This window comes from Zonotrichia albicollis, chromosome 16 (genome assembly GCF_047830755.1).
Source record: "Zonotrichia albicollis isolate bZonAlb1 chromosome 16, bZonAlb1.hap1, whole genome shotgun sequence".
Lineage (NCBI taxonomy): Eukaryota > Metazoa > Chordata > Aves > Passeriformes > Passerellidae > Zonotrichia > Zonotrichia albicollis.
Window position 1 is genome coordinate 16,344,456 of NC_133834.1, and position 19,786 is coordinate 16,364,241.

General features: G+C 42.2%; 1 protein-coding gene across 25 annotated transcripts in view; it reads left to right on the top strand.

Annotated features, from left to right (window-relative positions):
- MAPK8IP3 (mitogen-activated protein kinase 8 interacting protein 3) overlaps window positions 1–19,786 on the top strand; it is a 71,682-nt gene that overhangs the window by 17,808 nt on the left and 34,088 nt on the right. For 9 of the 25 annotated variants that reach the window (XM_026798599.2, XM_014273671.3, XM_005496300.4 and 6 more), the window contains exons 2-8: window positions 4,363–4,483; window positions 5,225–5,295; window positions 6,023–6,114; window positions 8,245–8,268; window positions 12,177–12,321; window positions 15,921–16,170; window positions 18,795–18,897. In XM_026798599.2, the coding sequence (XP_026654400.1) occupies window positions 4,363–4,483; window positions 5,225–5,295; window positions 6,023–6,114; window positions 8,245–8,268; window positions 12,177–12,321; window positions 15,921–16,170; window positions 18,795–18,897 (806 nt within the window). The remainder of the gene's footprint in view (window positions 1–4,362; window positions 4,484–5,224; window positions 5,296–6,022; window positions 6,115–8,244; window positions 8,269–12,176; window positions 12,322–15,920; window positions 16,171–18,794; window positions 18,898–19,786) is intronic. The other 16 variants (XM_014273673.3, XM_014273666.3, XM_005496296.4 and 13 more) reach the window with 7 other exon arrangements.

Here is a 19,786-nt window from a genome sequence, read left to right on the forward strand (position 1 = left end):
CTTCAACAGGGCCAGGATTGTATGGTCTTTCTGAAAGAAATGGAAAAAGTGAAATGCCAATGGATATTTGTTTACTGAGTTTTATTCACTCAATAACATGTACATGTAGTATGACTGCCTCTGGGAGCCTGGTTAATCAAAAAAGTTAAAAAAAAAAAACAAAAAACCCTTTATGCAGTTTGTGTTCTCTGTTTCTGCTGCCTTGTTGCAAATTTTCAGCACCATGGGGAGGCAGAGTGGCATAGAGAGCACTGAGGATTTCTTGTGTGCTGGGGATACACTTGGTAGATTTGAGTTTGGCCAGGAGAGATGCTGGAGCCAGTCAGGCTGCTTATCTGGGCCACCTGCAGCCTCATGCCTTGGGCTGTGAGCCACAGCTTGAGGGCTGTGGTCTGGCATCCTGCTGGAGATGAAGTGCTGCCTCTGCTGGTTGTCTCTGGAGGCTCTCGTTCACAAGAGTAACTCATCTGAATGTCAAGTGCCTGTTTTCTCCGAACTTCTGGTGCAGCTTAGTTGTACTTGTGGGTGTGCTCACATCTCCGGCTAAAGTTAGTTAAATCTCTGCTGTTTCTAGTGGCTAGTGAGGTGTTTCCCTGGATGTTGTGGCTTACTGGGGAAAACTAAAGCCTGCCTGGATACCGTGGTAAGAGCTCACTTGTGCCATGAAGGATGAGCAGCAGTGATATCTGGACATTAGGAACATCTTCCTTTGGCAAAGCCGTGGGATTATTGCGGGTAAACAAGGACTCCTGATTGACTGACCGATATGATCAAGCAGAAGCTGTTTATTGTTTACGTTACACGCACTTCTATGGATTCTACAAACGACTAAGATCACACTTCTTGATTGGTACCTTTGTCTTGTTCCCTTGTTCTCAGCATCCATGATTGGTAACCGTGCAGGCGTTCTACAGTCCTCTGTTATCTAGTTCTTGCCATCCTGGTATGCAGTCTCTCAGCTTCTTCATTCTTATATTAGCACAGTTTATGTCTTAGTAACCTTGATGAATTTCACGGTGCTTTGAGAAAATTCTGATAAGAACAGTTACAGATGATGTGGCTGGTGCACACTGAGATCCAAGTTGTTCAGATGCATTGCTACAAGGAATCTTTTCCTTGTTCTGCTGTGTTAGCTGCTCACTTCACTCTGGATTTGGGACTTTTCCTGCTGTCAGAGCTTGTGATGAGCATGGAGAAACTTAAATTAAATGAATTCTGATGTCAGAGCAGGTACAAGGTGCTGCACAGCCAGGAACTGGGTCAAGCCCTTGGGCCCCTGCACACAAATGCCATCATTTGATCTCCTCAGCACCAGGATAGGCCATCCTGCTGTGCATTTATGAAGAGTGCTGTTCTGCCCTACAAAAACTTAGGGCAATATTAATTTTTAATATAGTTGTCTTCATGTCTCTTTTCCAGGTGCTTAATTGATTTCTAGTTTTATGTTTCTTTGATTCCTTTTAGGTTGCAAAATAGACAGGTATGAGGAAAAAGACTGAGCCATATTTGTAGAAGAGTTAAAGTTAAGAGCAGAGAGGAGAGGGTGTTGCGTGTTCCTGCGTGGAGAAATGGGAGCAGGAAAGTGATGAAAGCTGAGCCACTGCAATGTGATGGGGATTTAGCCCTTGGCTGTGATTAAAAGGGTTCATCAGTAAAGCTTTAGCACAGAGTGCTTCCAGCAAAATCCTATGAGATACAGATTATACCAGGAAAACACTCTCTTGGAATAATTTCCATCAGCCTCTAGATGGAGCAAGTGAAACTGCTCATTGTCAGTGTCTGTTAGGACTTCTTTTCCTGTTTTATTAATTCTGAAATTATATTGTTGTTCTGAAAAAGCATTCAAAAATAAATCCACAAATTTACACAGCATGTTGTTTTATAAAGTTCTCAGAATCTATAAAACAGGTTGCTGGCTGAGTGACTAAGGGATTTCAGTGTTTGATATCTAAGGAAGAAACACATTTAAAAATCTAAACCCTTGAACAATCTTAAAATATAATTAATAAGTAAATTTTTAGCCTCTGAGATGACTTCTTTATAAGGGAAGAAAGGTGCTGGTATTTTTGCTGTTTCTAGAAAGTTCTGTGCAAAACAGCCATCAGTGGGAAAAACCCCCAAGCACTTATTACAGTAAATTTGGACAAGAAGAGGAATAAAGTTAAAAGCCTAGTTAGAGGTTAAAGGCACTGCAGAACACTGAGTGCAGGGAAGCAAGAAATGGCTAAAGTGTGTTTGATTGTTTCTATAAATACAGATGTGTAGGAATGCAAACTGATTCACTGCTCCAGGAATTTACTGAGCAATTTTAAAAGTTTGCAAGAATCATAAATAATGTGGCTTTCAGTCATCTGCAGAGAGGATCCAGTTTATAATGATGGTTCCAGTGTCCCTGCTAATAATTCCAGTAAAAGCGGTAGGGAATGGGCAGAGCTTTACCCTGAGAGTGCAGCAGTGCAGACTGGTTCATCTGCAGAATTTAACAAAATAATCTTACTGAGCATTTAAATGTGTTAGTTTCCCTAAGAGTCTTTGCCAAAAAAAGATTCTTACCGGTATCTGTCTCTTTTGAAGTAAAACAAGACTTTAATTTGTTAAATTGAAATTCTCATGCCTCTGAGTTTGTGAGAGAACCCTTCCCCCATGCAGAGGGCAAAAGGAGAGAGTGGAGAGAGTTTTTCCTCCCCATTATCCATGCTTTTAGACAGAGGAGGTTTCTCCAGCCAGTGTGCATGTGCTGGTGAATCTAACGGGCCTGGACCTCAGGAGGATTTGGCAAACAGATGGAGAGAGAGAGGCAGGGTCAGAAGCAAAGCCTTGTGAGCTCTTCACAGGCTCCTCTTAATTCCTGTGGGCTCCTCTTGGCCCATAAACATTTTTAAGGGTGGATTAAAGCCTGCATAGCTTAATTTCCTTCTCACTGTCATCCTCAGCAGCTCCAGATCCAGGGCTACTCCCAACTATGCTCATGCAGCTCAGCTAGGTGTTCTAGTTACTGGACTGGGTGGTGCAAATAGTGCTGTACTTTTGGCTTTGTTGGGTGGAACTATTCAGGAGTAATGTAACGAGACTTGAATTTTTAGGTGTATTAGCCAGGCCAGGATGTGTACTGCAGCTGGTGGGATAGCTTTGCAGTACTGTGGCCCTGTGAGCCTGGTGGTAACATTCAGGCTTGGTTTGCTGGAGAGAGGCGTGTATTCTCTGAGCCTTAGAGACTTTCCCAACCATTTGTGTCTGGGATGGTACTAGAAGCAGCTGTTTCTAAACCTAGATGTGTGGGCTATGGGTCATTATTGCATTAGTGTATTCTGCAGAAGACCTCTGATAACCATGTATGACACAAGAACCAGGCTGGTCCTGCAGAGATGTGGAGTTGCATTGACTTCCCAGGGATCCTGCTTAGTTTAAATATTTCATGATGCTTTATTATATGATACAATATATGATACTTTATTATATTATATAATGCTTTATTATATATTATATTATTAAATGGTATTATACAATATTCTGTGATATTTCATTATATGGAGCCCCTGTGGTTCCAGTTCCTACCATGAGTTGTGTAATATCCCACAGTGGAGCTGAACAGAATGTTCCACATGTTTTACTCTACTCTTGTGTGCTGGTGTCCACAGCAGGGAGTGACTAAAGCTTGCAGGCAAGAAGTGACAGTTTACAGAAAAAACACCCTGAAATCAGGTATTTTCCTGTTGTGTTTTCATTGTGAAATGAGTGTATCTCTAAAAGTTTTCTTTTGGTCCAGTGTCCTGCGCCGGGGTCACACTGCTGCGTGCAGCTGCCTCTGTGTTGGTGATAATGGGAGTGAGCAGCACCAGAGTTGGAGCTTAGTTTTCCAAAAGACTTGCACATTTCTGCGAGACTTGTCTCCCCACAGGAATTTTGGATGGAGCTCTCTACATTTGCATCATTAAAAGAGTTAGTCTGAAGGTTTCTGACATAGCTATTTTTAAATACATGATTGTAAATAAAACTTTTCTTCTGTGACATCAAATTAACAGGAATTAAAATTCAGCCTGCCACAAAGAAGACCAACATTGCTGAAGATGATAAAGTTGTGCTGGTTTGCAGAACTTATGTTGGACCATAGTTTCTATGTTTATTATACATTAAAAATAACAATAAGTTTCTAATATAAAATAGATTCTTCACCTTGGTAAAGTGCTGTTGTGCTACCTACAGTACTTAAAAATTCTTATTTCTGATTTTGTAATTTATATTCCCTCACTTTATATTCTCTCAAATTTCTATTTTTTGAGGAGAGGAAGGGTCATGGTAGGGCAAACCCTTTTTGCATGTAATCCTCATCTGTGCCTTCTTCTCCACTTCTTCCCTATGCAGAAGTTCATAGAGTTTGAAGATGCACTGGAACAGGAGAAGAAAGAACTACAAATCCAAGTGGAACACCTTGAATTTCAGACTCGACAGCTGGAGCTGAAGACCAAAAACTATGCAGACCAGAGTAAGCAAAGCTGTGCACCAGACACCATTATACACATGCCTTCCACACACATACAATACTACTTTAAAAATAATCTTCATACTTTTTTTTTTTGTTTAGTGTAATTTGTGCAAAGCCCAAAATATCTGGTTATCACTTACTTTGATGTAAAATTCTGGGCTTTCCCAAGGGTGGGATGTACCCACACTAATTCAGTAAAGGCTACATTTCTTCTCTTTTGTGGTCTGTCTCTCCAGATGCAAGGTGTAAGATTTGGGCCTTTGAAACCTGGTTTCCAGTTTCTGTAGAATCTTCCATTCTTATAAAAATCATCACATTAATTATTTAGTTAGTTAGTTACTTAGTTTATGTATTTGTTTTACAAATACTTCCTTAATAAGTGCAGGCATTGAAGTTCCCCTCAGAATTTGTTGGTGTTTCGTCCAGTACTCCTGCTCCTCAAGTAGCCAGAAGAGCCAGTCCCAGAGGACAACAAACTGTTGCCAAACTAAGATGCTTACAGGGCACCAGGCTACTGCTGAAAAACTTCTGTGGTTTTATTGCATTTATAGTGCAAAATCACTGGTTTGGGAACATGCAGGTACCCATGAACTAAGAGTGTAACAGACCAAATCCCACAATTCTGTTTGTTTTATTCAGTAGGTATAAATTAATTTCTAAAAAAAATAGGCTTTGTTTCTCAAATAGTTCATTTTGTGTGCCAGGCATGTTAGCTGATAGTTGGGAATCTTCTCTTGGCAGTTTCTCGGCTGGAAGAACGTGAATCGGAAATGAAGAAGGAGTATAATGCTCTGCATCAGCGTCACACAGAGGTAAGATATTATCTTTCTAAATAAATAAGTTCTTTGTCTATATCTACATGACTATATCATGTCAAAGAACTCAGCTTTACAATCCTAGTGATGACTAGTGCTTCTGAAGTTGGGAACATCAGAAGTACCTGACTGGAGGTTGTAAACAGGATGGAGACGGGCTGTGTTCACTGGTACCCAGTGGAGACAGCTGGCACAAACTATGACACAGAAAATTCACTCTGAACAAAGTAGTAAAAACTGCTTTCTTGCAAGGGCAATTAGCTCTGGCACAGGTTGTTCAGAGGAGTGTTGGAGTTTCCTTGGAGATATTCATAAGCCACCTGGATGCGGTCCTGTGGCCGTTCTGTGTGACCCTGTTTCAGCAGGGGGTGGACTAACGGACCGTCAGACATTCCTTCCAATCTGAGCTGTTCTGTGATGCTGTGCATAGTGCCCTGCTACCTCATCACCCATTACCAATGAGCCTCTAGACTTACGTTGTTTTTTCAAGGCTCTTTGGTTGTGAGATTCAGCTGAAGTGATTTCGAACACTATTTGCTGACAAGTTTTCTATCAGATTAGACCATTCACTTACATCATCAGCTTAGAAGGCAACAGTAAACACAAGGAAATCTGCAGAAAAACCCAGGGGACTGGAAGTGGATACCACAGAAAATTAAACAAAAGCAGAAAATGAGCCTTTCCTTCTCATCTCTTTGCCTCATGGATTTTTCTCTCCTCACAGATGATCCAGACCTATGTGGAACACATTGAGCGATCTAAGATGCAGCAAGTTGGAGGAAATAACCAAACTGAGGGCAGTGTACCTGGGAGAAGGTAGGGCCATGACCTTTCCATGTGACACGTGCCACCTGGGAACTTACACACTGAGTGTGTGCATTTGAGAGAGAAAACAGAGCAGGACCTTTCCCTGGGGACATGGATTGTAGCTGAAGCTCTGTGTTAATGGGTTCTGGGTGAGTTGTGGGTACTTGATGGTGAGGAGCTTTCTCTGTTGTTTTACAAAGGTGAGGCTTTATCATGCTGCTATTGACGGGGCCTCTGGAAAACACGTTCATGTTCTTAAGTAGTGTGTAAAAGTTTATCCATAGAATAGATGGTGTCAAATAAAATGTTTGTCTGCTTGCATGTCTTTGTATGTGGGATAGGCAGCAAAACCATAGCAATTAAATGCATTACAGGATTTTTTCATGTTGTTCTTTCAAAGGAAGCTTTCTGTCAGTCACCAAAAATCCCACTTATGTCCAAGAAAGGGATTTTCCTCCCTTCTTGCAGTGTTTGGGTTCTGAGTAGAAATAAATTGTCTAAAATATAGGAATCAATTGAGAAAAACAAAAAAAAAAAAAGCTAGATGTCAGCTTTCCTGGACAGATAAGGGATGTAGAGAGCTTGAGAGGACATGGTCTAAAAAGAACCAGTAGCTTGTAAGTGCTCATCTGTTCATAAAATTTCCCTTACCAGACTGTTTTTCTTCCTTCTTTTCTATCCCTCAGTCTGGAAATCTAGAGTGAGTTCCCAGAACATGATCTGATCCTAATCTTAGAGATGGAATGGGATAAGTGTGTTAGGCTTGTTTCCCTCCCAACTTACACTTCTGGAAGTAAGAATATATCTGTGGAAGTGCTTACAGTGAAATCTAAACCATAGGCAAAAGCAAACTTAGAACATCTCTCTTTTAAAGAGTGAATCCTGTGTGCACCTGCCAGCTTTGAGTCATAGAGTCATAGAATATCCTGAGTTGAAAGGGAGCCACAGGTATCATTGAAGTCCAATTCTGAGTTGGACTGCATAGTAGAAATCGGTTTTAACTTCTTCCTTTCTAAAAAGCTTAAAAGCTTTTACTTCCCTAACTCTTGAATAAGCTGATATTAATTGTAGCTTTATGTTAACATTCCATGAAAGAGTGGCCCAGTGAAAAGTGTTGCTGGTAGTATCTACAACACTGCCAATCTCAGCTGGTGAAGGGCAAAATTTTCATCAAGAATTACCTTTTCATGTCAGAGAAGTTTGTCTTTTATCCTTTAAGTGTGGCACATTGCTAGTGTCCTTGGAGAGAAACACTATATGTCTGTGAAAAGCCCATGATGGGACTGTGATCCAAGTCTAGGAGCTACCAGTGGGAAATGGGAGTTTTTAGTTAATTTTCAGCTTTGCATATGTGTGTGTGTGTGTTTTTGGGGGTGTGTGTGTAGCTCTGTTTGTTGTGCTTGTGCACAGCACCTGGGTCCGGTGTGTTTTGATGTAATTGTACAGCTGGAGGGAGGAACACCAGTGTTTGTGGATCTTAGTGCACTGGGTGGGGGGATAGGCATAATTTCTCATGACCTGCAAAACAAATTTGGGTGCATTTATTTAAAATAAATGGGGCTAGGGAGAAGTTTTTGCTGCAACTTTTGTGGGGATGGTGTGTATCAATGGCCGTCCAAGAGGTGTAATGAGTTTGTACCTGTCACTATTGAGTAAGAAACGACACAGACTCTCCAGAAGGCTGGTTTGCATAAAGCTCACCTCTTTACTTTAGATCCTGTTTTATACATTGTTTTGATACAGATAGACCTGGTTGATCAATTAATCAATACATTTCACCTAATTGGCTAATTAACAAGATGCCCTTCTTATAAGCAATATTTGAAGAAATCAAGAAAACAGAGAGTAGGAAAACACCACCTGCAGGTTGTTTATGAAAATAAGCTATCATTGTTTATCTTCAACTCCCTAAAGTCTGTCAGATCAATTCTGGGAAAACTTATTAAGTTTTCTCGTTCTCTGACCAGGCTGTCACATCCACAGTACCTACTTCCATGTGGCATGGGGGTTGCAGTGCACGTGTACCTTGTGTCTGTGTTAGGTTGCATGTTTGCATGACATTTGCTCTCTAATGGTTGTTCTTTTTGTCTTGCTTTTTGTGGAATTGCTGCTGTTTGGCTGTTATGTTTGTCACTGCAGTCATCGCCAGTCCTGGAGGAAAAGGTAAATCCTATTGCTGCATCTGAACTTCATTAATCCAGGTGTTGTAGGTTGCTGTGGAGTGGTGACAGTGTGATGCTGGGAATGTATTGTACTGGCATATTTGCTCTCTGTGTCCACTGGCACCTGTGCTGGACTTGCTGGTTCAGGGGCGCTGAGGGAGCCATGGAGCTGGGATAACACAGCAGGGAGAAGCTTGTGCGTGCAAATGCAGAAGACACGCAAAGTTTGTTCCCAAAACAGGATCAGATGTCTGGGATGGGATGTTTACACTTCACATCCCCTAATGTTTTAAAAGTCATAGAATCATAGATCCGTAGAATCGTAGAATATCCTGATTTGGGAGGGGCCCATAAGGATTATCAAATCCAGCTCCTGCCCCTCCACAGACACCCCAACAATCCCATCCTGTGCCTCAGAGCATTGTCCAAATGCTTCTGGAGTTCTGGCAGCCTTGGGGTTGTGACCGTTCCCTGGGGAGCCTGTTCATTGCCCACCACCATCTGGGGGAAGAGCCTTTTCCTGAAATTCAGCCTAAAACTCCCCTGGCACAGCTTCATGCAATTCCCTCAGGTTCCAATAAATTTCTTCTCTCTTATTTTACACTAGAGAGCAAGCCATGCCTGATTTTTGAGTGGAAGTAGAACAAATGTCTGTGTCAGTAAGTTTCCAATGGCACTTTTGGCTGATGATTGGGCAGGGAGTGCTGTGCACAGAGCCTTCAAAAAGACTAGTTCTCCTCTTTAAATGCTGGCAAACAAACTGTAGTTTTGTTATGTTTTGTAAACTTTAGGATGTTGCTTGTAGAACATCCTAATTCGGGTTTTGGCTACTGCAAGCCTTTATTGGAGAGTGCGCTGTTCACCTTGTAACTCAAGGTGGAACTATCAAGTGTTAAGACTCACCCTGGCTGATCCTGGAAAGATTTGGGTATGTGAGAGCAACTGCAGCACTTGAAGTTTAGACCGGGATGAGTCTAAATCAGGATACTTTAAATTTATTTGCATTTAAATTTGGTAGCCAACTTTGGGACGTCAAAACTAGAGCTAGCTCTTCCTTCCCCCTTCCTGGGAGGTTTTGGAGAGGCTTGAAGGTGTTTCCAAAGAAACTCATCAAGGAAATTTCCTAACAGTCTGTGCTAAAATTCTTTCCTGAAGATTCTACAGCTTCTGATGCTACAGAGACCCTGTGCCTCTTTAACAGGGACTGTGAAATTCACACATTTCCTCTCCATTTGGTGGCTCCTGTATTTCCTTGTGTGTTAAGTATGTATGTGTTTACATATCAACAAAAAAGAAAACATATAATTTAATGTCTGTCAGCATACTTTGGGGGCAGCTTTTATGTCTCAGTGCTGTCAATGAGTTATGTCAAGTCATTGCAGCGTAGTCACTAGGATATTCTGGCTGCACCACTGGTTTGACAAGGACTGTCCTATGAACGTTATAGGAAACTTTCTTCTGCTCCATAGACCTGTGAAAGCCAGACTCTCTTAAAACTGTAATTTGTTCCTGAAGAAAAGGAAAGATATAAACCTAATGGTTAAAGCATCTCAAAAAATGGCCCAAGTTTTTTGTTTTCTGCATAAAAAGAGAGATTTTTTTTGGAAGTAGGCTCTTAGAGATCCTTGGGTTATTTCTTAAACTGTATAACTAAGAATTTTCTGATATTGTAGCATAAAGTGGTTCTGATTTCCAGTTTTGAATGCCTTTATGATCTCTTCCACATAATTAACTCTACTTTCTGTGGTGCTTGTATCAGCACCAGGGTGAAGATTTCCTAGGAGGGGAAACATTTAGGCAAATGTAAGCTTTTGTAGAAACTTGAAATCCAGCTGTTAGAAGCTTTCCGGTCCTTGGAATGATAGCAGTGGGATAAAGAGAAGTACCTACAGCAGACAGGCAAAGGTAATTGTGCTTTGGCATCCATGACCTAGTAGGAGCAGATGTAAGTGGCAAGTTACAGTCATAAACTGGGACAAACAGCAGTAGAATGTTTTCACTAAACCTTCAGCGGTTATTTAAGTCACAAATAGCGAGATGCCTTTGGTAGCGGAAAGGAAAAGTTACAAGGAAACTGACAATTCCTATCACATAGAAGTGTGGGTTTGAATCTGTGGAGAGTGATAGAATCATTATGGTTGGAAAAGACCTCCAAGGTCATCAAATCTGACCTTCAACTGGATGCCCTCACACCCAGTAAATCATATTGCAAAGTGCCACATCCACACGCCTTTTTTATGCTGCTGGGATATTGTGACTCCATTACTGCCCTGAGCAACAGGTTTCCATGCTTAACCAGTCTTTGAGTGAAAAAAATTTCTGCAATATACAACCTGAATCTACCCTAGTACAACTTGAGGACATTTTCTCTTGTTCTATTGCTTGTTACCTGTGAGAAGGTTAATGATGTTTTGTCAGTGATTTGTGTTCCTCCAAAATCCAGTTACATGCCTCCTCTCTGAGAGGGTTTGTGTATGAAACTTCCATGTATGAGTCTAGCATCTTCAGGAGAGGATTTTAGTGCAGATTCCTAGGAAAAGTGCATGCGAAGCAGGCCATGCTGGAAATACCTTTCTGCCCCATCTTGCCTATCCAGGACAGGCCACAGGAGGCCTTTTTGCTTATTTGAGGTAGGCACTGATGCAGCAGTTCTTCATGCTGTGGTGGCTGGGCAGTGCTTATAGTGAGAAGGTTGGGCACTGTGGTTTCTCTCAGCAAACATTGTCTCCTCTGCTGGACACTCCATCTCTGTCCTTCCTAAAAGAGCTGGCTGGTCTACCACTCCCTGTGTTAGTGTGTTTGCTCTGTCCCAGGGGCCCTGTAGCAGTTGTTTGCTGTGGTCACAGGTGAGGTGGCTGCCCTTGTTTCCCAGCCTGGGCATGACACCCAATGCTGATGATCATTACAGAAAGGCAGGTGGAGGTCTGCTGTTACTAACAGCGTGCTACAGAAGAGCAGGTGTCATCACACTCCCAAGATTAAGCAGAAGCCCTGTGCAGGAATAGGTGAAATAGGATTGAGTCCAAGTATGGATGCACATCACACAGAGAATCATTTTAGTTCAGCTTGGCAGGGGCTGGGTTTGGCAAGCTGGTCCCACAGCCTTTCCACCTCCTCTGCTTTCTCTAGATTTTCTCCCACTGAAGCATGGTCTCAAAATCTGTGCCAGCTTTTTTGTTCAGAATCAGACCTGCACTAGTGAGTCCCTGCAGTTGCCAGAAAGGAGAGGATGAACAGAACACACTTAGAGACACCTAGCAATATGCATGTTGCATTTATTTATATCTTTGTTTAGTTTTTGAATTGTGAGTGCATTGTAATATGGGTATCAAGGGAGATCAATGAATACAAGTACTCTCTTCCTTGCTTAGAATTGGAAGTGATCCAACCCCTCTGGTTCCTGTTGTTGAAGCTCACCTGATTTGGGGTGGAATGTGATAAGTTTCATGTAGATGACACTTAAAAGCCTTATTCCTCTCCCTGTGGTGACATCTCTAGTAGCTATGGAGCTTTTATTTTCTTGCTGTGAGAGTTGTTTGCCGTGGCTTATTTTCCTCCAGTACTTTTGTTTCTCAGAAGCACTGACTTAAATTGGCTGCACTTTCATGTTTCTTCAAATTTCTCATACTGATTGAGCAGTCAGTTGTACCTGTTAATGGCCACTGACCCCCTCTATCTTAGAGTTTCCCCAGGAGAAGGTATTACTCTAGCAGTAACACCATGGGACTGAGAGCCAGCACCAAGGAAGTGTGGGAGTTCAGAGTTCAGACAGCTGCCATGTGAGGGTAACAGTTGCAGTCCAGTTTCTAGTAACTAGTATTTCATATACACTAGTGGGCTGTTTGTTTTCTATCAGAACCATGTATACAGCTAACACATTTTCCTCTCTCTCCCTGTTTGTCTCTTTAGCAGGAAGGAACGTCCCAACTCCCTGAATGTCTTCCCCCTCGCTGATGGCATGGTACGTGGACAGATAGGGGCCAAGATCGTCCCAACACTAGACCACTGGCACCTGAGTGACCTCGGCCAGCTGCAGTCCAACTCCAGCTACAAGGTTTTCTAGACCATCACAGAGCAAGGGTTTCCCACTCCTTCACTGTTGCTAACATCTCACATTTTCATTAAGCTAGAGACAATCTGTGTCCGTAACCCTTTGCAGCCTCTCCCTTTGTGTTTGCTCCCATAGTAGCGCTGCTAGATGTGGGAGGGTATTCTTCTTCAGATCTGGCATATGATGCAGGAAGGATTTGACACAGCTCCTCATGCTGCTTTGTCTCAGGGTTAATCTCCTTTACTTGGCTGGCCCCAAGTTGAGAGGGATGTATGTGGAGGCAGTTAGGGATTGAGTGAAGAGAAATCCTTCACTTCTTAATAGCTTATTTCAGAGAGGACATGGTGGAACCTGCCCCTTCTCTCCACTTTGATAAGAGCAATGGTTCTGCAACTCAGGTGGGGCCAGGCATTGGGTTGCACTTGCCCTTAAAGTGTTTGTCATTTTTTTCTGATCTCCTGGCCTTCCTGTGTTCACTAAAAAGGGCTCCTTATCCTGTCTGAATGCCCAATTCTTGCACTGTGCTTAAAGGTCTTATTTTCCTCTTATGCCTAGTCACTGTTCTAGACTTGCACTGTCTACCTTCAGTACATCTGTCACCATTACTGCTCTGCCTTCTGCACCAGGTCTTCCAAAATCCTCACAGTGTTGCACCTGCACTGCAGCAGCTCATGGGTCTGCCTGGCGCATCTTGAGCTCTGCTCTGCCATTCAGGGGTCTCCTCTCCGCTATTCAGAGATTGGTCTGACAGATTAGGCTATGCATGGTCCATGCATTTCCCATGAGCCTCTTCTTCAAAGGTCTGATATTTTGCTGGCATCACTCACACATGACTCACCTTCCCAGTATGTACCTGACAATTCTCACTATCTTTTCTTCTTCATGAGGCCATGCTGTACTTACATTTTAAGTGTCCTTGTTTACTTTTTATTACTATATTCTATTTTAGTTGCTGTCATTATTTTATTTTTGCATTCAGCTTTACATTTATTTTATACAGTGTTTTGGAGATTTAAAGTCCTTAACGTTTTTGTTTTTATGTACTATGCTTTCAGTGTTATAACCATACAATTGTGGCTTCTCATGGTGACATATGACTGCTATGAATGTTGGGCCTTTACAATGCATTTTGGAGGTCACTACTACACAGTTGATGTTTAGGAGGTTTACAGGTATGGCCGTAGGTAAGTGGTGGCTGTGGAGATTATTCTTTGGGTGAGCTGTGGGTTTTGGAGAATGCCTCCTGTGCTGGAGAGAAGAGCTGTACTCTTAGCACGATATTTAGCATTAACAGAGCACTCAGACAATAGGAGGAAGATACATGCTTCTGGGCTCTGAAGAGGAGCACGTTGGTAGTACATACATTTGGGAGGAATTTCTCCAATGCAGGTTGGAAGGTTGATAAAGTGTGTTTTCTAGGGAAGTACAAAACTCACATCTGTAACCAAAGAGTAGTGAAAGACTGGTGTAATTACTTATTCAGATGTTCAGGGTAAGGGGCAGGTTATGTCAATAAACAAGAAGTTACAGGATATTGCTGGTACAGATATTACCCTATAGACACTGATGATCCAGGGCTTTTGAATGACATCTGGTTCATAAGAACAAGGAATGACAAGTGGAGCGGACCCACCTAGGTGTCTCTTACACAGCTAAGATGTTTCTGAACTTTGCTTATTCTCATAGACTTAGAGTGGGTCCAAGAACATCCCTGAAATCTTTCATCCAACAGCAGTTTTGTTTGAGGAAAGAGGTTTTATGGTTGCACTTCACACCTGATAATCTTTGTCCCTTTGCACATCTGAAAGCACAGAAGGCAAACTGCAGTTGAGGTAGTCCAAAGCTTACTGGAGCCTATTTATTATCAAAAATCCTTTTTGACTCTTTTTTTTTCTTTACATACTGGGAAAGTAGCTCCTAAATCAGGAAATTGAAGTAGAGGTGGGAAGTGTGGTTTTCACATGTAGCAGCCTAAGTGCAAAGTTCTCATCTCAGTCTTGATGCTGAAACTAGGATAATTGAAGGGAGATGGTTTGGATATTCATGTGGGGATGTGTGTGCTATTTAGACTAACAATGCTGAAAATACACAAAATGTGGATTGCATTTAATGGCAGGGCCATTATAAAAAACCTGAGTTTCCAGTGTAAGTGTGCAGGTGCAGTGTAAACCTTTAGACTTCTGTAGTGCAGTGTGCAGCAGAGCATTTTAAGATAAGCATACAGAGGCCAGTCTAATTAAAGGAAGATCTTAATAAAATTCCAGATTAAACAAAAACAAGGCTGCAAAGGGTTAAATCACCATTTCTTTCAATCTTCTCACTCATCCCATATTGGATTTTTTTGTCATGTTGTGAAGCTGTTATTAGTACAAGAGAACGAAACTTCCAGATGAGAAAAGTGAAACCCTGTCACAGCTTTGAGGTTTGGGGGCTCAGAGCAGCCTCTGAGCAGAACCAGGATCGCTCTAGTACTTGCACAGGAGGAGAGAGGCCAGTGGTGAAGATGAAAGATGGGTCTGGATGTGCAGGTGAATGCCACTGCACCCAGTCGCAACTCACTGTCGCATATAACTCTCAGCATTAACTATGTCACCTCCCTGCAGGCAGTAATTAGAGCAGGCTGCCCTTAAGAGTGGGGAAATCTCCTTTGAGTCTGAGAGGTCATGGTGCTAGTCAGGGCATTCCTTGTCTAACTGAAGCATTGTGCTTTAATTTACAAACACAGCTTACAATGTAAAATCCTGACAAAGCCTTGAAGACTCCCTGTTCCTCAAGAGGCGATGGTACAAGAAGTGGGGCCGTAATGTCTGTTTGCACCAAGAGCCATTTTGCACATTCCTACTGAGAATCCATCTCCTGTGTTCATTTCTCACCTTTCTGAATTCTTGGGTATTGTCATCCTGCCATTTGGAAGTGTGAGACCACACCTGTTTATGCTGTGTTCTCAAGCTGGACCCATGCCTGCCTAGCTATGTATAAGGTGGTTTGGGGGACATAGGTCTCCTGTGTCAGACAAGCCACAGTATCCCAGATCAGTGTCCACTCTGCTTCTGCAGTTTAGTGGCAAAACCAGTTTGCTGTTTTCTCATCTAGGTGTATTGGCGGCTTACAGTAATGACATCAGTCAAGACTTCTAAGAGGCCACTTCAGATCCTTCCCGAGCAATATCCATATTGCCTTCCAGCCTTGGGAAACACTGGCCTAGTTTGCTGCAGGTGCCAAAGCCCTTCAGCTTTCACTGTACTCAGTGTGACCTACAGGTGCTTTTCTCCTGTGATAAGGCCACCTTTCTTGAGATCACATACCAATGTGATTTGTGAAGACCAGTATTCAGTATTGAAGGAGTTATCAGCCTTATTGAAGAAGGTTATCAGCCCTTTCTACAGGTGGGATTTGCTTGTTGAGCTCAGCACAAGAACTTGCTGCTTCACTGTGGTGGTAGTGCCCTGGGTCACCAGCAAACAATGGGACATGTAACTGGTACAATGAGCAAGAACCATGCTCATTATGCTTTAAGGCAGCCATACACCAGCAAATGGGACTTACTGAAATGTATAACTCTGCTTTTCCCTTTCTGTTCTGCTGCCCTGGAATTGCCACAGTGCCCCCAAGATGAAATGTCTGAATCTGGGCAGTCCTCAGCAGCTGCCACACCGAGCACCACGGGAACCAAGTCCAACACTCCCACATCATCTGTGCCCTCTGCTGCTGTCACCCCTCTGAATGAGAGCATCCAGCCCATCAGCGAGTACACCAATGGCACCACCAAGAGCAGTAAGAGGGCACGAGAAAAGCGTAACAGCCGGAACATGGAAGTCCAGGTCACACAGGAAATGAGGAACGTCAGCATAGGTATGGCAGCTGGAGCTCAGGTACTTGGTCACTAACATAATCAACTTAGCAGTGCTTGTGTCTCTCTGTTACAGGGAGAGGCTGGGAGATTGCACTGTATGTATAGAATTTGAGGAAGCCTGACTTGGAAAGGTACATGAATGAGACAGGGTTAATTGGATGTTAGCAGTTTTCTGTGTAGTAAATTTTTGAAAACATCAGTTATATGAGTAATTTCACAAATTCATAGAATGGGAACAGGTTACTGAGTTCAGTTCCCTGCAGTGATATGCATTCATGTCTTGGAACCTCTTTCATGAGCACTCAAGTCACGTCTTAGGCTGAGCTTTTGGGAAGCTGTTCCTGGATCTCATCAATATGAAAGTTAAGAGCTTATATTTAGTTTTCTGTCTGTATTTATTTGTAAGTATTTTATATCCAGTTGTTCAAATGCCAAATTTGTGTGTGAGATTAAATAATTATTTTCCCTCAGTGCTCTTATCCCACACTCTGATTTGCTTAAAATAATTGTACCCAGCTGTTTTTCTCAGCTAAATTAGCTGATTTTTTTTAGTCTCTTTCTCATACAAGATCTCCCACACCTGTGGAAGCTACAGTTGTTGTCTCTCAATTTTCCAGAGTACTTTAGTAATTTGAATTAGTTATTTTTTGTCAGGAAAGCCATTCTCTAAGCTTTAGCACCAGGCTGTTAAATAAATAAATGATTTAATAACATTATAAAAGCCCTTCAGCTGTGCCCATGTAGTGTCTGAGCAGGTCTACCCTGGATTGTGAGACTTGCAGTGGCCATCAGAAATGAGAAGTGATCTGTTTTACATGTCATGAACTTAAACTACTTAAAGTACTTAAAAGGACTGTGAGATTTATCAAAGGTCATCAGGTTAATATGCGGGAGCACAGGGGTAAACATAGGTCTATGAGGTTGACATCTGAACCAGCTGATAATCTTCTTATGCAAGTTATTCATTGGGAAGCAGAAGTTATAACTAAGTTACTACTGAAGCAGAAATTACCATTCACAAGCTGGTTCCTAATGAAGTAAGACCATAAACCAACATATAACATCTTTTGCTGTAGCACTGAAGGAGAACTGAGAGAGGAGAGGAGACTGAGTCCCAGTCTGTATTATCCTGAGGGCGCCCTCAGGGTCCCAGATGTCCATCTGTCAGAGGCTAGGAGAGTTGTCCATGGAAGCATATGGGTTCTGAACAGCCTGCTGTTAGATTGTGGTCTGGCTGTGACCCTGAAACACTTGTATCAGGAAAGCTAAGCATGGATGTCAGTAGTTTGAATGTCCTATAAATACCCTGATTTTTACAGTTCCTGCTTTACAAGCTCATTTACTATCAACAGTTTTCATGGGTCAAAATAATCTCTTTTTTGTATGTGTGCAATTGTGAAGTGGAACCATTTTTTCCCCCACTTTCTCGCTGGAAGTGTGATATTGTGCAATTTGCTCAAAGCAGATAGTTATGGCTTCCTTATGTGGTCTTCATATTCAACCTTTCAGCTATTTCTCACCCCTAATAAGAAATCAGTTCTCCATGGTTAGAAGTGATGCACATACTTGAATTTTAATAATGTATTTTATGAATCTGTAATTAAAATGTCTGTCAGTGATGCATGTGCCTTAGAGCTGAACTACCAAAAATGCTACTTAAAGGTATTTGCAGAAAAACTTCCCAGCTTGGTAAAATAAAGCTGAGGAAGGCTGTGCTTGTGTTAGACCTGCTGGGTGTGGATGCCTGCTTTGGCAACAGATCCACATCACACTTCCAGCCTGGGTTGGCTGCCAGCTGGCACAATGAAAAGAAATTAACACTTCAGTTGTCATGGACTTTGTATATTTGGCTACTGAGATTGTCTGGAAAGGTCAAAAATGTCACATCTAAGTTCATTGAGGGACTAATGTAATTCACAAATTAGGTCATTAATCTTTCAGAAATTCTTTGTGTGAACAGACACAGTGTTCATGTTGCTTGTTCAGAACAGGTTAAAGTCTGGGCTTTTGAAGAGTTTGGTATTCAGTAAACAGGACTTGACAAGAGGAAGGAATTCCTTATTCTTTAAATATTGGCTTCAGGTTGCAGATTACACACAAACCACATTTCATTTATTGATTTTAAAGTCAAGTTTCACTGTAATGGGTATCTAAACCAGTGCAGACTTGAAAATTTGTATTGAAAACCTGTTTCTGTTGAAACTAAATAGTGCCAGTTCCTAACAACAGCAATTTCTATGAAGCTGTACAGAAAATCACTGTGTTGCCTTCAAACTCAGCTAATGCTGTCTGAGGATGGAGGAGTTTTTTATTGGCAGATAAAAAAGGAGTTTTAGAATTTACTTCAACGGATAAAATATTTCTGCTGATCCCATTTTAGTGAGTATTCAGGGCAATGAGTTTAGTGATGCTTTGGAATGGGGGTGGGAAGGGGAATGCTTATAGTGTACCTGCTCTGGAATTGAGAGACCACCTTCAACCACTTTCTGTTCTGATTTTAAGACTTTGAACATGGCACCATGAAATTTTCAAATCTCAGTATTCAAAGCTGTAAAAGTCCCTTCAAGAAATAGCATTCTCTGGAAGTCCTGATCCTCTATATGATCTGTACTGTCTTACCTAGGGATGGGCAGCAGCGATGAGTGGTCCGATGTCCAGGACATCATTGATTCCACCCCAGAGCTGGATATGTGTCAGGATCCCCGCCTGGAACGCACGGGTAGCAGGTACTGATTGTGACTTTACCCTGTGTGCTCTGTCACTTGGCTTCATGAGTAGTGACAAATGGATGCTCTGGCTCATAGTGAGCTCACAATGCAGCTATTTGAGACAGTCCATATATTCTGCCTAATATCAGACATCCTGACCTGCTTTGGGTTCTCCAAAAGGCAGATGCCTGCTGGTGATCTCCAGGAGGATCTGTACAGCTGACCCAGGAGTGGACTCATTTACCTTACTGGTCTGGGGGTTTAGAGAGATGATAGAGCAGCAGAAGTTTTAAGACAAGAAAAGAGAATATGGGCTTAAGCTGTTAGGAATAGGGAAAAGGTGCATTTATCCAGTAAAACCTCAGTTCTAAATTCCATTTTAAAACCTCAAGTTTCTTTCAGTTCTAATTTTGTCAAGTATTTGAGGAGGCAGGGCTGCCCCCACAAAGGGAGAACAAACAGAGGTAACCTCTGCAATCCGAATCCCACAGGCTCTGAGCAGGGAGGCTCAGATCACTGGTAGTGAGCCCTGTCAGCAGCCCCAGACAAAGCAAGGGTGTGAATTCGGTCCCAGTGCTACCCATGAACAGCAGGAGACAGGACTGAAGACAGGTGCATCTTAGCAAAGAACTGAAGGCATAGGCCTGAGGTCAAAGGGAGCCCTGGGACCAGTGGGTAGGTGCAGTTCCTAGGTGAGGCTGGTCAGAGCATTTATGACCCATCAGTGCGCTGAGGAGTGGTTACGAATCCTCAACACAGTTTTCAGAAGAATCATCAGACTTTTACTAAACAATTCTGCTGCTCTGATCCCTACCCATCACCCATTTTGTTCTAAATAGGAGGCTTCCTAAAGGCTATTAATTTTGGCACCACATTGTTGTGAGGTATAGGTACCTTGATTTGTTTT